This window comes from Montipora capricornis, chromosome 1 (genome assembly GCF_036669925.1).
Source record: "Montipora capricornis isolate CH-2021 chromosome 1, ASM3666992v2, whole genome shotgun sequence".
NCBI classification, from domain to species: domain Eukaryota; kingdom Metazoa; phylum Cnidaria; class Anthozoa; order Scleractinia; family Acroporidae; genus Montipora; species Montipora capricornis.
The window spans coordinates 24,972,542-24,988,920 of NC_090883.1; the positions used below are offsets into that span (position 1 = coordinate 24,972,542).

Genomic DNA, 16,379 nt, shown 5'->3' on the forward strand with positions numbered 1-16,379 from the left:
AAAACACCTCAGTACACTAGATGTCTTTATTTATTAATAATAATATAGCAAGGCCTGGGGTAAGGCCCCAAGAATATTTTGAATAAGAATTATTTTTAATAGACACTGGCAAATAAAAGTCACAATTTTTGGGTTTCCCTCACGTGATCAACAGCCATCTTTCTCAACGAAAACGAAAGAAGACGTTAGCATAATAATAGCTTTCAATTCCCGGAGGATTGGATCGGGGCACCAAAATGGCCGCCATTTCATTGTTTGGGGACACCAACATGGGGGCCGTGACGTCATGTGAAATCCAAGAATTGGACCTTCCTTCTGCATGAATTTTTTTTCTTTACCTTCTTCATTGCGTGAATTTTTTTTCTTGGCATTTTCCCTTGCATGATTTTTTTTTCGTTTTCTCCCCCCCCCCCCCCCCCCCCCCCATTACTTTTCTAATGGTCCGTCCCTTAGAGATGCTCACATCTTTGAACGAGGTGTGATGAACTATCACAAGAGACTTTTCTTCAATTTTGGGCAGCGATCGCGACACTGTAAACTAAAGGAAACCGCTTCCTCGCGCTTACATACCGTTATTATAAAAAGTTAAATAACGAAAGCTTGTAGCGCGAGCAATTACGATCGTCGTAGCTCTGATGAGGTGGAGCCGGAAGCCGCCGAAAATTTAAGAGCTCACAGACAGGCAAAGAAACAGAGCGGATTAAGAGTACGTTTGAGAAAATCTGCTGCTGGATCGTTAACTTAATCTGGCCCATAAGCTTTAATTAGCTGATCTTTCACGACATTTGACTATTTTATTCATTTCCATAACCTACACCGTTTTTTTCAATTTAATATCTTGTCATGACCTTACAATTGAACCAGGACATCTTGCGTTCGCGTTTATTTTCTTTGTCTTGGCTGCCTGATATTCCGTTCAACGCCAAAAGCGGCGTCCCATGGAATGCCACGAAACACTTCTCTTCACGCGCGTTTACTGAAGACCTACATTTTGAATAAACACAAAAGTAATTTGCTATCTTTTTGTCTCCAATAGCAACTGCTATAATGTAAACTGATGCTAAGAAAATTGATCAAAATGTGAAATGTGAAAATACATGACACAGACAGATCAAAGATACCTGCTTCCTAGTGGCTGGCGATCACGAAGGATAGCGCGCATTGAAAACCGTCGACATGGCAAAAAATTTTACTATTTGTCTGGTCAAATCATCCCTGTTTTGCTTTTTAATGTCCCTCATGATTTGTAAAGGTAGGTCATTCCACATATTCGTTGTAGAAGATACTATCGATAACTTGAAGTTCAGCCCCTTTCCAAGTTCTATCTTGAGAATTCAGTGTCAATATAATTGTCATCAGGATGCCGCGGTTTAGAAAGAGAGAATAATGTAAACTTACAACAAGAAAAACTCTTTGATGTGATTCAAGGTTGGATATCTATTAAAGGTGATTGAACAATTGGCGAAAACAATAAAAAAAAGAAAAAATACATAACACTGCAACAATAACAGATGATTCTTAGAAGCTCTAAAACGTTAACTTTGCTCAATTTTAATTTTTTTGAATAGAAAAAGTTTGCTCAAACACAAGATGTTGAATTGAAAATACGAACTGGGTACAGATGCAACAATTTCAAATGCAAAGTTGATCGTGACAGATTGAGGTCAATTGCAACGTTAAACAGTATGTAATGACAGGAAGTTGGATGAAAATGTTTGTTTAGGTAGGACTAAGCTTCTACTACATTTAATGACCTTGAAAAAGGGGTGGCGTTTTCGCGGTAATTCAAAACTGCAAAATTCGGTGGAACGCTGCAAAGAAACATTAAAAAAAACTCGGACAATGAGACGGAATCAGGTTCTTGAAGTTAATTCTTAAAGTGAGTTGCCGTGACTGTTCGTTCACATACATCGGGGAGAATAAGCGCTTGTGGACCTCACGCAGAGCCGAGCATGATCCAGGCAGCCTGAGCGACAGCGAATCAGAAATCAAACAGCATGCTGAATCCACGGATCACAACATCCATCTTAGAGATGCCCACATCTTTGAACGAGGTGTGATAAACTATCACAAGAGACTTTTCTTCAATTTTGGGCAGCGACACTGTAAACGAGAGGAAACCGCTTCCTCGCGCTTAGATACCGTTATTATAAAAAGTTAAATAACGAAAGCTTGTAGCGCTAGCAATTACGATCGTCGTAGCTCTGATGAGGAAGAGAGAAGCCGCCGTAAATTTAAGAGCTATCAAAGAAACAGAGCGGATTAAGAGTATGTTCGAGAAAATTTGCTGTTAGATCGTTAACTTAATCCGGCCCATAACCTTTAATTAGCTGATCTTTCACGACATTAGTGCTGAATCGTTTATATTAATTAGACTATTTTATTCATTTCCATAACCTACACCGTTTTTTTCAATTAATATCTTGTCAGACCTTACAATTGAACAAAGACATCTTGCGTTCGCGTTTATTTTCTTTGTCTTGGCTGCCTGATATTCCGTTCAACGCCAAAAGCGGCGTCCCATTGAATGCCACGAAACACTTCTTTTCACGCGCGTTTACTGAAGACCTACATTTTGAATAAACACAAAAGTAATTTGCCACATTTTTGTCTACCAATAGCAACTGCTATAATGTAAACTGATGCTAAGAAAATTGATCAAAATGTGAAATGTGAAAATACATGACACAGACAGATCAAAGATACCTGCGTCCTGGTGGCTGGCGATCACGAAGGATAGCACGCATTGAAAACCGTCGACATGGCAAAAAACTTTACTACTTGTCTGGTCAAATCATCCCTGTTTTTCTTTTTAATGTCTCTCATGATTCGTAAAGGTAGGTCATTCCACATATTCGTTGACTATCGACAACTTGAAGTTCAGCCCGTTTAATTTCCAAGTTCTATCTTGAGAATTCAGCGTCAATATAATTGTCATGCAGGATGCGGTTTACAAAGAGAGAATAATACAAACTAACAACAAGAAAAACTCTTTGATGTGATTCAAGGTTCGATATCTGAGGTGATTGAACAATTGGCGAAAACACTAAACAACACGGGAAAAAATACATAACACTGCAATAATAACAGATGATTCTTAGAAGCTGTAAAACGTTAACTTTGCCCAATTTTGATTTTTTGAATAAAAAAAGTTTGCTCAAACACAAGATGTTGAATTGAAAATACGAGCCGAGAAAAAATGCAACAATTTCAAATGCAAAGTTGATCGTGACAGATTGAGGTCAATTGCAACGTTGAACACTATGTAATGACATGAAGTTGGATGAAAATTTTTGTTTAGGTAGGACTAAGCTTCTACTACATTTAATGACCTTGAAAAAGGGGTGGCGTTTTCGAGGTAATTCAAAAGTGCAAAATTCGGTGGAAAGCTGCAAAGAAACATTAAAAAAAAAGAAAAAAAACTCGGACACTGAGACGGAATCAGGTTCTTGAACTAATTGCAGTGAAACTTTATTCTGTATGCCAATTTATTTGGCCCAAATTGAACTCAGTTGTCAAGTATTTCTTACGACCGCATAGTTATTAGCTATTAGCGGATGTCAACTGGAATGCCAGTCACCAAACATTAAGCACTTAATGACTGGCCCCAAGCCAGTTTGAAGCCATGTTTTCCTGATTTTTTAAAAAATGTTTTGTTAACGGTCGCACGGCTTCGCACTCGAATGGTCTGCATTATTATTGTGACGAAAGTCAAATGAAGGTCATTTATATTTGAACTGTAGTCATATCTATATCAGCTACAGGCTCAACGTGAAATCACATAATGACCAGCTCCCAGATGGCTTGATAGCTTAAGGTAATTCCCTTGAAATTGTTCTACTATGAAACTTTTTTGGAAACTTGGCCTAATTAATATTCATGATATGAACATTAAAAAATTTCGATAAAAAAATGGGGTCACCGTGCTTGTTTACGCGTCAGCAGGCTCTTAAAATGAGGTATTTTTACTGTTTTCGCGTTAAAAATTCGAATCACCTTCATACAGAATTAAGTCTTGGTTACTTTTAAGACACAAAATTTTATTTTGAAAAAAAAGCTATTTTGACTCGCCCCATCAGCACAACTCGTAAAAATACTCAACGATACTATACACACCAAAACATCTAATAAGATATATTTATTGTCCATATAATAAAAAGTAAGTTACACGGTAACGGTGAATTTTATGTTCTCGTTGTAAGAACAATTTCTCACTCGTCCGCGTTCGCCAACGTACAATATTATGAGCAAAACCATGTCTCTGCTCGTGTGTTTTGAAGTTTTGTACATTTTGGCAAAATTGCAAAGCGAAAAGACGAAATGACGAGGTACCTTTAAAATGTAACGCGAGCCAATTTTTGTTACATCCCGGATGTAACACCGTTCCTCTGAATAGTTCGGCTGTAGCATTTAAAATATCAGGAAGAATAACGGATGTTTTAAACAAGCAATCTAAGTATTTTGAATTGCGCTCTCGTTGACGGCAGCGTGGTAGATCTTAGTCTCCCGATTAGCTTCACTTTGCAAGCCGTTATTAGAAGCGTTCATCGACGAGGGAAATTTTAATGTTTGAATACAGGTCCGAAAAAGAGGTTTGACTGATAAAGAGAAAAACCAGCTCAAGCACACCCATAGTACTATGTATTTTCTTTGTCGTCCACTTCAATACAAAGCCATTTGATCGGAGTAACATGTCCGGCTGCCGCCTTTGTCAGTTTGCGCGAAACTATCCAATGCTGAATTAGTTTACAGCCTACGAGTGTTTACGGTTACCCGCTTTGCTAGTCCATGTTACAACAGCGTGTTCCAAAAAATTCTCTTAAAATTTTGGCATTTGCAGTTTTTCTTCTACTCCGCCTTTTGAAAAATTGTCTTTAACTTCGACCGTTTTCAGTTTGAAGACATCTTATGTCTCCCTTTATTTCTAATTCTGTCGCAACAGATGCGTCATCCGCGGGTGGCCCACAATGTGAAATCATCTGCAAGTTGAGTGGCAGTGCAAAGGACGAGGAGACAGTCGACCCGGACTCCAAAGTCCCTTTTAACTGTTCAATTAGAAACGGAGGAGCAACAACTCAAAACACGACATGGAAGCAACTATACCGAACAGTAACTGCACCCGCGGATGGCCAACCTTGCATGGTATTGAAAACAGGAAATTCAGAAAGACAAATATACTTAGCTAGTAAGTGATATCTTTTTTGTTGCCGCCATTGAACTGAGCTCACCAATCAATTAGGATAACTAAACCTGTCTGTCTCTCTTATCTTTTAGGAGCATTGACAGTTGCAAAGCCAGGTTCCCCTAGAATAATCTATGAAAACATAGGGGAAAATGTGTCATGTGAATTCGAAGGAAGGCCTCGACCATTTATAACTTGGTCCATAGGTGGCAAATCAATCAAGAGTGAGTTCGAGGAATTGAGTCACACAGAGCTCGAGACGTCACAAGATGACGGTATTTTTAAAGTTACTAGTACTCTGTATATACCGGGCCGTAAAAAATTCCACAGACTCAGTTTCACCTGCTCAGGAACAAACAACTTAACCAGCGGATGGTCAAGTAGCGCTCGTGAAACCATCGCTATCAGGTTCAAGTGTAAGTGCTTCTCCTATCAATATATTTTGATCATACTTACGTTTACCATATATATTAATAATTATACTTGTTGCATAATTACCTGTTTTCCAGTAATATACATGTTTTAATTATACATTTCTAAATTCTGTAATTATATTACAAGGTAAAATGTAAATTTCTCCAAATTTTGATTGCAATTTCTTTTGTCATTTGTTTTATCTGGATAAACTGTCGAAATACTGTTTAACAAAAAAAAATTTTTCACGGAATAATTTTTTTTTCTCAGGGAATAAACTCATGGGATAATCATGTATCACTTATTAAGTTTCGGGAGTGGAAGCGGAATAATTGAGCCCCGCATGGCCCGCAGGGTTTTGGCCCAGAGCTAAAAACCCAACCTCGTTCCCAGGACCTTTTCCCTGGCTTGGGGGTGGGGCGGGAAAAGCCCTGGGATCGGCCAGTGAATCCTTTATATTGATTGGTTGATCGTTTTTAAATAATTCATGCGAAACTTGGCGAAATAAAGCTTATTTATGCATTATGCCGAAATCAGCGGTTATCCTTCGAGCTTTTAAGACTTTCAGCTGATCTTCAATGATAAATTTAATGGACATACCACAATAACTATGTTCTTGGTGGTCTTCACAGGAATGAAATGAGGTAGAAGGTGAAAGAGCATTGACTTGCCAAATCCAGTAGGTAGGACTCCAATGACATCCTGACCTTCCAGCATATATTCGAAACACTTCATTTGAAGAGGTTTTAAATTTAAAGAAGGAAAATTACCGTTATTTAAAGAAAATTCGATTCGACGAAGCACTGACAAAAAGTTTGGTTTACTCGAAGAGGCCGCCATCTTGAAAGTTCCGTTTAAGGTATGATAATTTAGTACACCCAAGAAATTTGGGTGTTCTAAGATCACGTGACCAGCCGATCCCAGGGCCTTTTCCCGCCCCACCCCCAAGCCAGGGAAAAGGTCCTGGGAACGCGGTTGCTAAAAACCCGAGGAGGAAACCGCCGCAGCCCCCTCGTAAAAAGGCAAATATGTAAATTAACATGTAAATTGTAGATATTGTACAGGGAAAAGCAATTTCGATTTGCTCAATGGAGCACGCAAGGTGGTGTCGGTATTGTTTACGGAGTTCGCGAGGTGTTCTGGGTAACTTGAATCACGAGGCAGAAAGGTTTAGCATGGCGATTGAAAGTGAGTAATTTTAGAATATTTACAGCGATTCCTTTTCCTTTGAAAATCAAAGATTGCATTATCTGATAGAAAATCGTATTGCCTGGGTCACAAATCGATTTTTCAGGCACAAGTCATAGACAGGGGCAACGATTTTTCAGACACAAATTTAAATCAAAAACAGGGGTAACAGATTCGGCCACAAACTGCTAGACGCAAGTTACCTCAGAGAGCAAAAGCATAGTCTCAGTATCAACATTTTCAAATAATCTTGGATCATTCTTACAACAGCTATTCACAGATAACATCGACAATTACAAGATAGAACGAATTTTGGAGGAGGTCTCATAATTTATGCAAGATCGGATTGAAACCAAACACATCGAGAATATCAAAACAACAGGTTTGGAATCTATCACCATTGAACTAAGAACTCGAAAGACCTCACCAAGATTTATTCTTGCCGGTCTATACAGACCACCAAAGTTGACTAAAGACACGTGGACATCTCAACTGTTAAAACGTTCATGTTCATGTTCAAGTTCAACTTGTATGGCTGAGTCAATTCAACTCCTTGAGGACACAAACCATGCCGATCATTCAAGACAGATATCAGATAGCAAATATACTTAATACGCACTTTCTCAGCATTGGCATATCATTAATGGAGGACTGCAAGGATCATACCAGTATCTCAAGGATAAAAGAAACTTTCACATCTGTCGAAGAATTTTAACTTTGAGCTTGTGAGCAAAGCAAAAATATAAGAATTATCAAAATGCATTAATATTCGAAAAGCTACTGGATGTGATCAAGTTCTTGCCAGTGCCCTGAAAGAAGGTTACTCTAGTCTCAGCCTTCCAGTTCGTTCTTTGATCAACAAAGACTTAGTACGGGGAAACATGGCGAAGTGTTACCATCCTTCAAATGTGAAGATCCAATGAATAAAGCAAGTTATCGACCTGTCACAATTTTTGAGAAAGTGCTTGAGAAAAGTGTGTGAACTCTTTGAGGTTATTTTCTCAGGGTCTCTGACTGCATATCGGAAGCAACATAGTTGTTTCTCTACTTTGCTAAGATTAAATGAGGATTAAAAAAGTGAATTGGACCATAACAATATCATTGGAACGGTCTTAATAGATCTCAGCAAAGCCTTTGATCGTCTTTCTCATAATATTTACTTGAAAAGCTCTCGACTTATGGCATTGGCTCGAAAAGCTTAAACTGTTAGCAAGTTATTTAAGGAACAGAACGCAATGTGTGAAACTTGGAAACATTGGTTCAAGTCACGGCAATTTGATGTCGGGCGTACCTCAGGGATCCGTGTGGGTCCCTAACCTATTTAATATCTTTGTGAACGACCTGTTCTACCATGTAAAGAAAGCAAAATTATTAGCCTATGCCGTTGACAAGCAACTTTATTCTAGTCACAGAGATGCGCGAACTCTACAACGTACTCTAAATTCAGAACTCGCTATCGTGTCAAGCTGGATCAGTGACAACGGTCTCATTCTCAACGCTAAGAAATGCGAGTCCCTATAATTTAGACGACCCGAAGCCCAACGTCACCAAAAGAATGAGGAAGATATTAGTTTCTCGGTAAATGGGACAGTTATAAAGCCAAAAATCAGTTGCAAGCTACTTGGTGTTCACACAGATGAAAATCTGAACTGAAAATATAATTTTAGTATTATGTAAGAAACCAAGCAAACAAATAGCGATCATAAACAGAGTTAACTGAATAGAGTGTAATGTGAAGTGCTAGATTTCAATCCCATGTGAACCATGAACCATATGAACCATGTGAGGTTCATATGGGATTTAAATCTAGCACTTCACATTACACTCTATTCAGTTAACTCTGTTTAAAATATAAGTGCTACACGGCCAACGTTTGTATAAACGTAACCTTTCCTTGTACTTGTAAATAGCGATCATAAGCAGGTTTAAAAAGCTGTTGAGTTCTAAAACAAAACTTTTGTTGTACAAAGGCTATATTCTACCTCATTTTACCTATTGCTCTACTGCATGGATGCATTGTGACAAAACAGTAGCTGGCAAACTCGAAAAGCTAAACGAGCGTGCTATGCGATGTATTTTTAATGACAACATTAGTACCTTTGACGAATTACTAGTAAAGGCAAATATGCCAAGCCTGCAAAATAGAAGGATTCAGGACATGTGCATTTTCATATACTAAGGTATCTATGCAACTACACCAACACCTATTAGTATCACCCAACTAGTGGACTAATGCAAATGCTGTATTTTGATTGGCTATGCTACTAGGGGACTATTAGTCCTCGAGTAGCGAAAAGCGTGACGCTTTCTTTCGTTTTATTCCCAAAAAATAATTTTTTTAACTTGCGTTTGCTAACTTTATTATTTTCTTTTCTGTCCGACTAGTTGGGCCATACCAAAACAATTAGACCCTTCGCTCTCAAGGGCCACGGGTCAATAGCCCATTTCAGCTTCGCCTCATGGGCTCACATAGTTCATATGGGTAGAAAACTAGCACTTTACATCACCCTGTAATAATTATGTCTGTCGAATATATTAATATGCCCTTGTTCCTATTTCATGGTATATCAAGGAACCGTGGAAAGAACCACATGGGCAAAAAAGATGACGACGCAGTGTTGCCTTCTAGTCATTGAATGTTCCTGTTCCTGTTCTACTATCATATTTTCAAAGCACTTTCAAAATTATGAAAATCGCTTTTCAATTGATAGCGTATCAAGTAAACGTTGATGGAAATTAAAAATAAATACTGATTTTTGTTGCCCATCGTTTCCTTGCATCTCTCACTTTCACGTAATTACATGTAAAATAATTTGAAGACATCACAATGTGCAGCACATATTAATTGGAAAACACCTCAACTGCTATCTGTATAATCTTAGGCGGGGGCAGATGTGGTGAAAACTATTACTAGTTGGCTCTGTTTTGCATTATCCCTTTCATGTTTTTTCTGAGTTATTCATTAAAAATTTTGTTCGATATTCGTTTATCCGTATTCGTTAATATTCTTTAACGGAAAACGTAATTTTTTTTATTTCCAATGTTCCAACGGTAAATATTCTTTATTCATTTCCTCAGTTTTTTAAGCCGTTATTCATTATTCCGCTTCTACCCCCGGTAAAGTTGCGTTAACAATTAACAATTGCTTGATCTCCTGTGCTGTTCGCATAAGAAATCAGATATAGGTGATTTTATTACCTTGTCGCATACGAAATCAGATATAGGTGATTTTATTACCTTGTCGTTCTTCGGCCACGCAGCTAACATAACGTTGTCTTTGTTTAAAATGATATGCGCTATGACTGCCTTTGATTACGTTGCGTTGTTGACATCAGACATGACAGCGAACTTGGCCAAAGGCGTATCACTGGTTCAAAAAAACCAAAACAACAACAACAACAAAAACAAACCAGAAAGAATGGATGAAGACTCTATTCTTTGAAGTGAAGCATAACAAAATTGTTGCGACCACCTCAGTTGTGACCTCTGCGTAAGAGTTGAAAGGGAGAGGTAACCATTGTTGCAATAACGTAAAAATCATTCCCAAAGTTCTTTCGCATAACATCCAAGGAGTTTCGATCTTATCCTGTAACTTCACTGTCTATACGAAGCTTTAACCCGAAAGTTGCCCAAAAAAGATGGTACTACCGATTTCAAAACACAATACGTTACTCGATCCAGTCTTTTCGAGATCAGTGGGGTGCATGCACATGACGTCCCATCAACCATTCAGTGGTTTCCCAAAAACAAAAAACGGCGGCCATTTTGATGTTTTAAACTAATTCTGTGTGAATAGTCCTTTTCAGGGTTAGTTTTTCTCATTTGCATTACAATGTAATATAACGTGGGTGCGAGGCAAATTCGGGTTAAAACTACAAAATAGCCCGAAATTGCCTCACATACATGCTAGATTACATTGTAATGTAAATGAGAAAAACTAACCGTGAAAAGGAGTATTAACCATTGCATGGCCTCTGACCGAGTGAGTGAACAAGTTTGATTTTGCGAAATACCACGCACCATATTTTCCTTAGTGGCCGAGATATCCGAAATATGATAGGCTAGTTGCTTGGCTACAAGCAAAAGGAGAACTTAAAAATCAAAGTCCCTGGCAGAATTTGAACCTATTACCTCCTTAATATCGGTTGGGGCTCCACTCATTGACGGAGTCACAAGAACTTCGAGGGAGCTAGGCCGTTTATCAATGTGTCCGTTGTCCCACCACTAGCAGGACAAATTGCCGAAATCTCTCACTGCAAAAATGATTTACTCTTCTTAATTAAGCTTAACGTTTGTTTAAAGAATGATTAGCAGCTATTTACACTTATGTAAAAAACTTGATTTACCTGTAACATTTTCAATTCTCAGTCTTGCTTTCTATTTCGTTTAGTCATACTGCATACATTTTGTTTCGCATAATTATTCGATTCAGCAAGTTACCAGTCATTTGCCACAATCATGTCTTTTTTTAAATGTTGTATCCTACGGTAAAACTTATCTTTACAGATTTTATGAACATGAGAGAGCATGACTTGGTATTGAACTATCAATACTGGCGGATTTCCCTTTTTAAAACCCCTTTTCACCAGATGGGTCACTCGGGAGTACACTGGACTTTCGAGTGGGATTCCGGCCAGACCAACACTCAGGGTCTTAATAACAGAGGAGAACGTGTTTCCTTTGTTGTTCCATCAGCAAATGGTTAGACCTTCAAGTCCTCTCGGATAAGGACGATGAATCATAGGCTCCGTCGTATAACACTTGTTCGTAAATGATTCTGTGGGACGTTAAAGAACCCACACACTGCTCGAGAAGGGAAGGGCCGTAGTCCCTGGTTTTGTGGTCCGGCCTTTGAGGTCTGACCTTTAAAAGCGTAAAATTACGGCAGGTCCATAGTCCATACCAGCTTTATAGCTCCCAAGATATACTAACAAGCTTCAACAAATAAACAAAACAAACAATTATTCCGGAAGTTATTCTCACACAGGTAAAGATGTCATAAAAGCTAACGGACCCCCTCAGATTGAAGTGACTGCCTTCAATGACATCACCTTACGTTGCTTGGTTTCTCGAACTTCTGCTTTTGCATGCCGTGGAGGGTTCACTTGGCATTTCAACAAGAACCCAGAGCCATTAAAAACAAATGGAAAGTATGTGATAGTGAAATTTGAAGACATTAAGAGCGAATGCAAGGAAGCCTTCAGCCTTGAAATTCTGAACGTGACTGAAGATGATGAAGGGGAGTATAGCTGTCACCAGAGATGCAGAACTTTTACAGGATGGCATAACCAATCAGGTTCTATTAAGATGAAGGTATATTCTCCTTCTGCGACAACGGGTAAGAAATTATAAAAAAATTAACATTTTTATTAACACTGCTAACGTCATTTCATACGTCATTGCATATCGCTTGCGTCGCCTAAGCAATACGCTACGTATTGCTTATTACGCAGCAAGCAATGCCAGGAGCTTACAGCTCCAATACAAGGTCTATGTAACGGCAAAGATGAAGCTATTTTTAGACAAGTTCTTAATTAATATTACTTGGCTTGCACGTGTGACCATTCTCGATCCCATGGGTATTAATTTCTCACGCAAGACTTGTGATTGGCTGGAAAGGTCTAGTTTTACGGGAAAAATCAATCTAAAAATAACTCTGTCTGTAAAAATGCCGTTGCACAATTACAGAGATGTTAAACGCTCCTAGTCATGGGCTCCTGGCAATGCGTATTTGTAACGTCGCCGCGTAAACATCATTAGAGACCTTTAGATTTTATGACGAGGACGAGAACGCGTACGAGTCTTGACCGCCTGTTTTTAGCAAAAATACTTAGAAAACTTATAACCTGTACGATTAATCTTACTCTTTGGTGGCAGCATAGGTCGCTCAGTTATCCTTATTGCTGGTAACTCAGCTTTTTTGCTGATCAAAAAATGCAGAAACTGCTACCGTGTTGTTGACTTGTTTTGACATGACGACATTTTTGCAAAACCTCGTACTAAAATGACGACGGTATTACGTTTTTCCCGCCAAAATAACGCCGGGTTTTAGTTGTTCTATGAGAAAATCTCGTACTCGTAGTTGTTCTCGTCGTAAGATCTAAATCACTCTATTGTGTACATGTCGTCGGTCAAATCCGTTTTCAGGTTGAATCCGTTTTTACCTGTAGGTTAAATTCGTGATCCTCAGTTTACATATTGCAGGTTGAATATACATTCTGCCTAGTTTAAAGCTCCCCACCCCCCCCCCCCCCAAAGGATTGAAAACACTTATAACTTCCCTCAAGCTCTTCCTTACGCATCTCAACACATCTTCTTGATCAAAAAATCACTTTTTTTTTCATGTTTTGAATCCAAAGGCTGTTAACTCTGAGTGTAAGTTTTGGATTTCACGGTCCGACTTTACTCACGTTTAAAACTGACCGGTTGGACAACAGAGGGTTGGATCTAGGGAAATGTGACGTCATTGACTCATTTATACATGTATGCAAACATGAATTTAAGCCTCAAAGCCCGAAACATTCGTGCTGCAGATTAATTCATCCGTGTACACACGCATTGCATTTTTAAACTAGGGTCTTTGACGTCATTTTCTCCTCGATCCAGCCCTCTTAAGACTTTATAGTTAGTAATGGCTGAAAATTCCAGTGAAAATAAACATGTTTCTTTTTTAAATCAAGGATGGGTCAGTTACTGTTTAGTTAACATAGCCTTGAAATCAAATAATTCTATAATAAGTCAATTGATATCTACGTATATAATAACCAAAACTAATCCTAACCTGACTTTAATTTTTCTCAGGCTTAATTTAGGCTCCAAAAAATTGTCTTCAATCCATCTGAGTGTGCGTGCATTCAACCTAGGTAAAATGGGGATCACCAATTTAACCTATAGCTTAAAACGGATTCAACCTGACAACGGGTTTTACCGGCAACATACATACTTGCTTACGTCAGTCACTACACGAAGACATTCACTTTTGTATCCTTCACAATTTAAAATGTAGTGACCGATGCTTGGGCCAAAAATGGGCTTCACGAAAAACTGAAGGAGAAATTTAACGATAAATTCTTGTCTTCAAGCGGGAAAACATTGCACATCTTATTTTATTTTATTTTATTTCTTTTTTATTATTATTATTTTTTTAAATTAATTAATTTACATCACTGATTTTTATTACTTACATATAAAGCATATAAATACATGATTACATTGCTACTATACAGTAATTACTTAACAATACAGATCTTTAATACACAGAGTAGCCAAACATTGCACATCTTTGTGACTTAAACATTTTGTTTGATTCCAGATGTTTCAACCACAAATGAAGTCAATACCACTTCTGCTTCAAATTCCGAGCCATCGAAAGGTTGGTGGCTAAAATTCCATGAAGTTAACAACAACAACAACAACAACAACAACAACAACAATAGTGCTGTAGGGTGGTTTAGCAAGGACAACGGGAACGTCTGCTCAACTACACTGTCACTTCAAAATACTTAGTTAGGGCTATCGTAAGTACTTCGCAATTATTCCATCTTGTTCAAGGTGAACAAGATGGAATGGATAGGGCAAACTATCATATAACTAAATTTATAGGAATGGTTCTAAAGCCGTGAAGATAAAAAGTGAACGATTTCCAGTAGTCTGCTCACGTTGTCCTCAAAACCTGGAATTTGATTATTTCACGTTGATGTTTTGTAGACTACGACAAAAAATGCACTGAAATGCGTGCTGCACGTGCAGCACGATATTTTTTCTTAACCAATGATATTCTTGCTTTGTGGCGTTGTCTCGATTTTTTTGCATACCCTCGACTACGTCTCGGGCTTGCATAACAGTCTCGAATTCTCCCAACTCTCCCTCTCGTGTTTAGATGAGGCTATGGAAACACGAAAAAAAGTCCTGTATTGCTTTTATACCTCTCAAAGATAATTCGACAAATGAAGCTACCCAAGCTACCCAAGCTACGAGGTCAGAATTATGGATCCCTGCTACAGTGGTGATCTCAGTTGTTGGTGGAGTCTTTGTACTTGTATTCCTGTCCGTTACTTGGAGCATCAAGAAAAAGCGGGCATACAAAGGCATTAAACGTAAGTTCCGAATGGTTGCTTCAGAGATCAAAAGACTTTCATTATTTTTACGTATTTGCTCCTTAATTTGCGCAATGCGATTGTCACTGAGCCGAAAGGCTCGAAATTTTGTCGTCTGTCAATGCTCTCCTAATCAACAGTTAAGTTTGTTTCTTTTTTATGCAGGTTGCGCGGAAGAGGGAGTCGAAAACGATAATCTGTTTATCAGCTACAGCTCAAAAGATTTTAGTTGGGTGTCTGAAAATCTGATCTCTCTTCTTGAAAAGCACTCCATTCCTTACATCATTCACATCCGCGACTTTGAGTTGGGGAGGCCTATCGTCCAAAATATGGCAGACAGCGTGTACAACAGCCGTCAAGTGGTGATTGTTTTGTCAAACAACTACCTTGCCAGCAATTTTTGCCGGGAAGAGCTGCACATGGCCTTACAGAGGGGAGTAGACACGGGATATTCCGCCTTAGTGCTTGTGTCTATCGACAAGCTGAAGAAAAAGCAACTGCCAAATACTTTGAGAAATAAGACTTTGCTGGATTTTGAGAGGCACAAGAAGCAAGATTGGGAGAAGAAATTGCTTAGCACTGTACATATGCCTGGGAAGAAAACTGCAAATTTTTAGAGACACACAGCTCCCCTGCCCAAAATTCTTGAAGAACATAAATGGTTGAATGAAGAAAGGGATGCCAAGAAAGCCGGGATGGACTCAATTACTGCTTTTGAGGCCATCCCTTTTTCCCTGTGGTGACATTAGTCATTGAAAGCCTTTCCGAACTCACTAATTCCAAAAAACCTAAATTGAAAGCGAGCTTTATCAACAAAGTATTTTCTGTAGCTACTGTCCCTTTGTGGAAGTGTAGGGGTTGATATATTAGTCAGTGCGGCCGGGTTTACCTTTCTAGTGAGCGTTCACCCAGTCGTCATCGACGTTTTAGAGAGGCGGGGGATCTCTTTCTTTGTCCAACATTCAGTCTTCTCCTTCAAAAATTTATGGGGGCAAACATTTTGCGAAGAAATGTAGAAGTGAAGTCTAGATTAGGGAAAATTGTAGGTATATTACATAGTTTTTGGTCTCTATCATTTAAAATTTCAAGTAAAGATTTTCTTGAACTTGCTATTGTTGAATCCGCAAGAGCTAACCATAGTTATAAACTTTATGTTAAAGCGGAAAAAAGTGAACTGTTACAAATACTCCTTTTTTATTGACATAGTTAATTTATGGAATGGTCTACCAAAGAAGATTGTTGAAGCTGACAGTTTTGAAGTATTCAAATCTAAGCTAAAATAACATTTGAATTTTAAGCATAATGTTTCTTTTTAATTTTTAAACTTTTACATAGATCTAAACTTATTTGTTCTGTTGTTTAGGGAGTTTTATAAAGGGCTGACCTCTCGACTTCCTTTTTAAGATGTACTTTATCTAATCTGTACGTTTTTGTTTTAGCAATAATTTTTGTTACATAGTTTGATATTTGCATCTTGAATAAAGTGTTATTCTCTTTGG

The 16,379-nt window shown here is 38.3% G+C and overlaps 1 protein-coding gene across 2 annotated transcripts; it reads left to right on the forward strand.

Annotated features, from left to right (window-relative positions):
- The first annotated feature begins 1,121 nt into the window (after window positions 1–1,121).
- Window positions 1,122–16,379, forward strand: LOC138033335 (uncharacterized). Of its 2 annotated transcripts, none has more exons than XM_068881165.1 (7): window positions 1,122–1,252; window positions 4,943–5,185; window positions 5,275–5,598; window positions 11,772–12,122; window positions 14,097–14,156; window positions 14,719–14,880; window positions 15,046–16,379. In XM_068881165.1, exons 1-7 carry the CDS (start codon window positions 1,177–1,179, stop codon window positions 15,495–15,497), a joined length of 1,668 nt encoding a protein of 555 aa, XP_068737266.1. In that variant the 5' UTR covers window positions 1,122–1,176; the 3' UTR covers window positions 15,498–16,379. The 2 variants fall into 2 exon arrangements, with proteins under 2 accessions (XP_068737266.1, XP_068737210.1); XM_068881109.1 differs by lacking the exon at window positions 1,122–1,252 and adding an exon at window positions 2,683–2,837.

Bases quoted from the DNA above. Each gene is read 5' to 3' on its own strand.
- LOC138033335 (XM_068881165.1), top strand. From the start codon at position 1,177: ATGGCAAAAAATTTTACTATTTGTCTGGTCAAATCATCCCTGTTTTGC. The intron at 5,599-11,771 runs GTAAGTGCTTCT...ATTCTCACACAG, and splicing joins CATCGCTATCAGGTTCAAGT to GTAAAGATGTCATAAAAGCT. The intron at 14,157-14,718 runs GTTGGTGGCTAA...TACCTCTCAAAG, and splicing joins AAATTCCGAGCCATCGAAAG to ATAATTCGACAAATGAAGCT.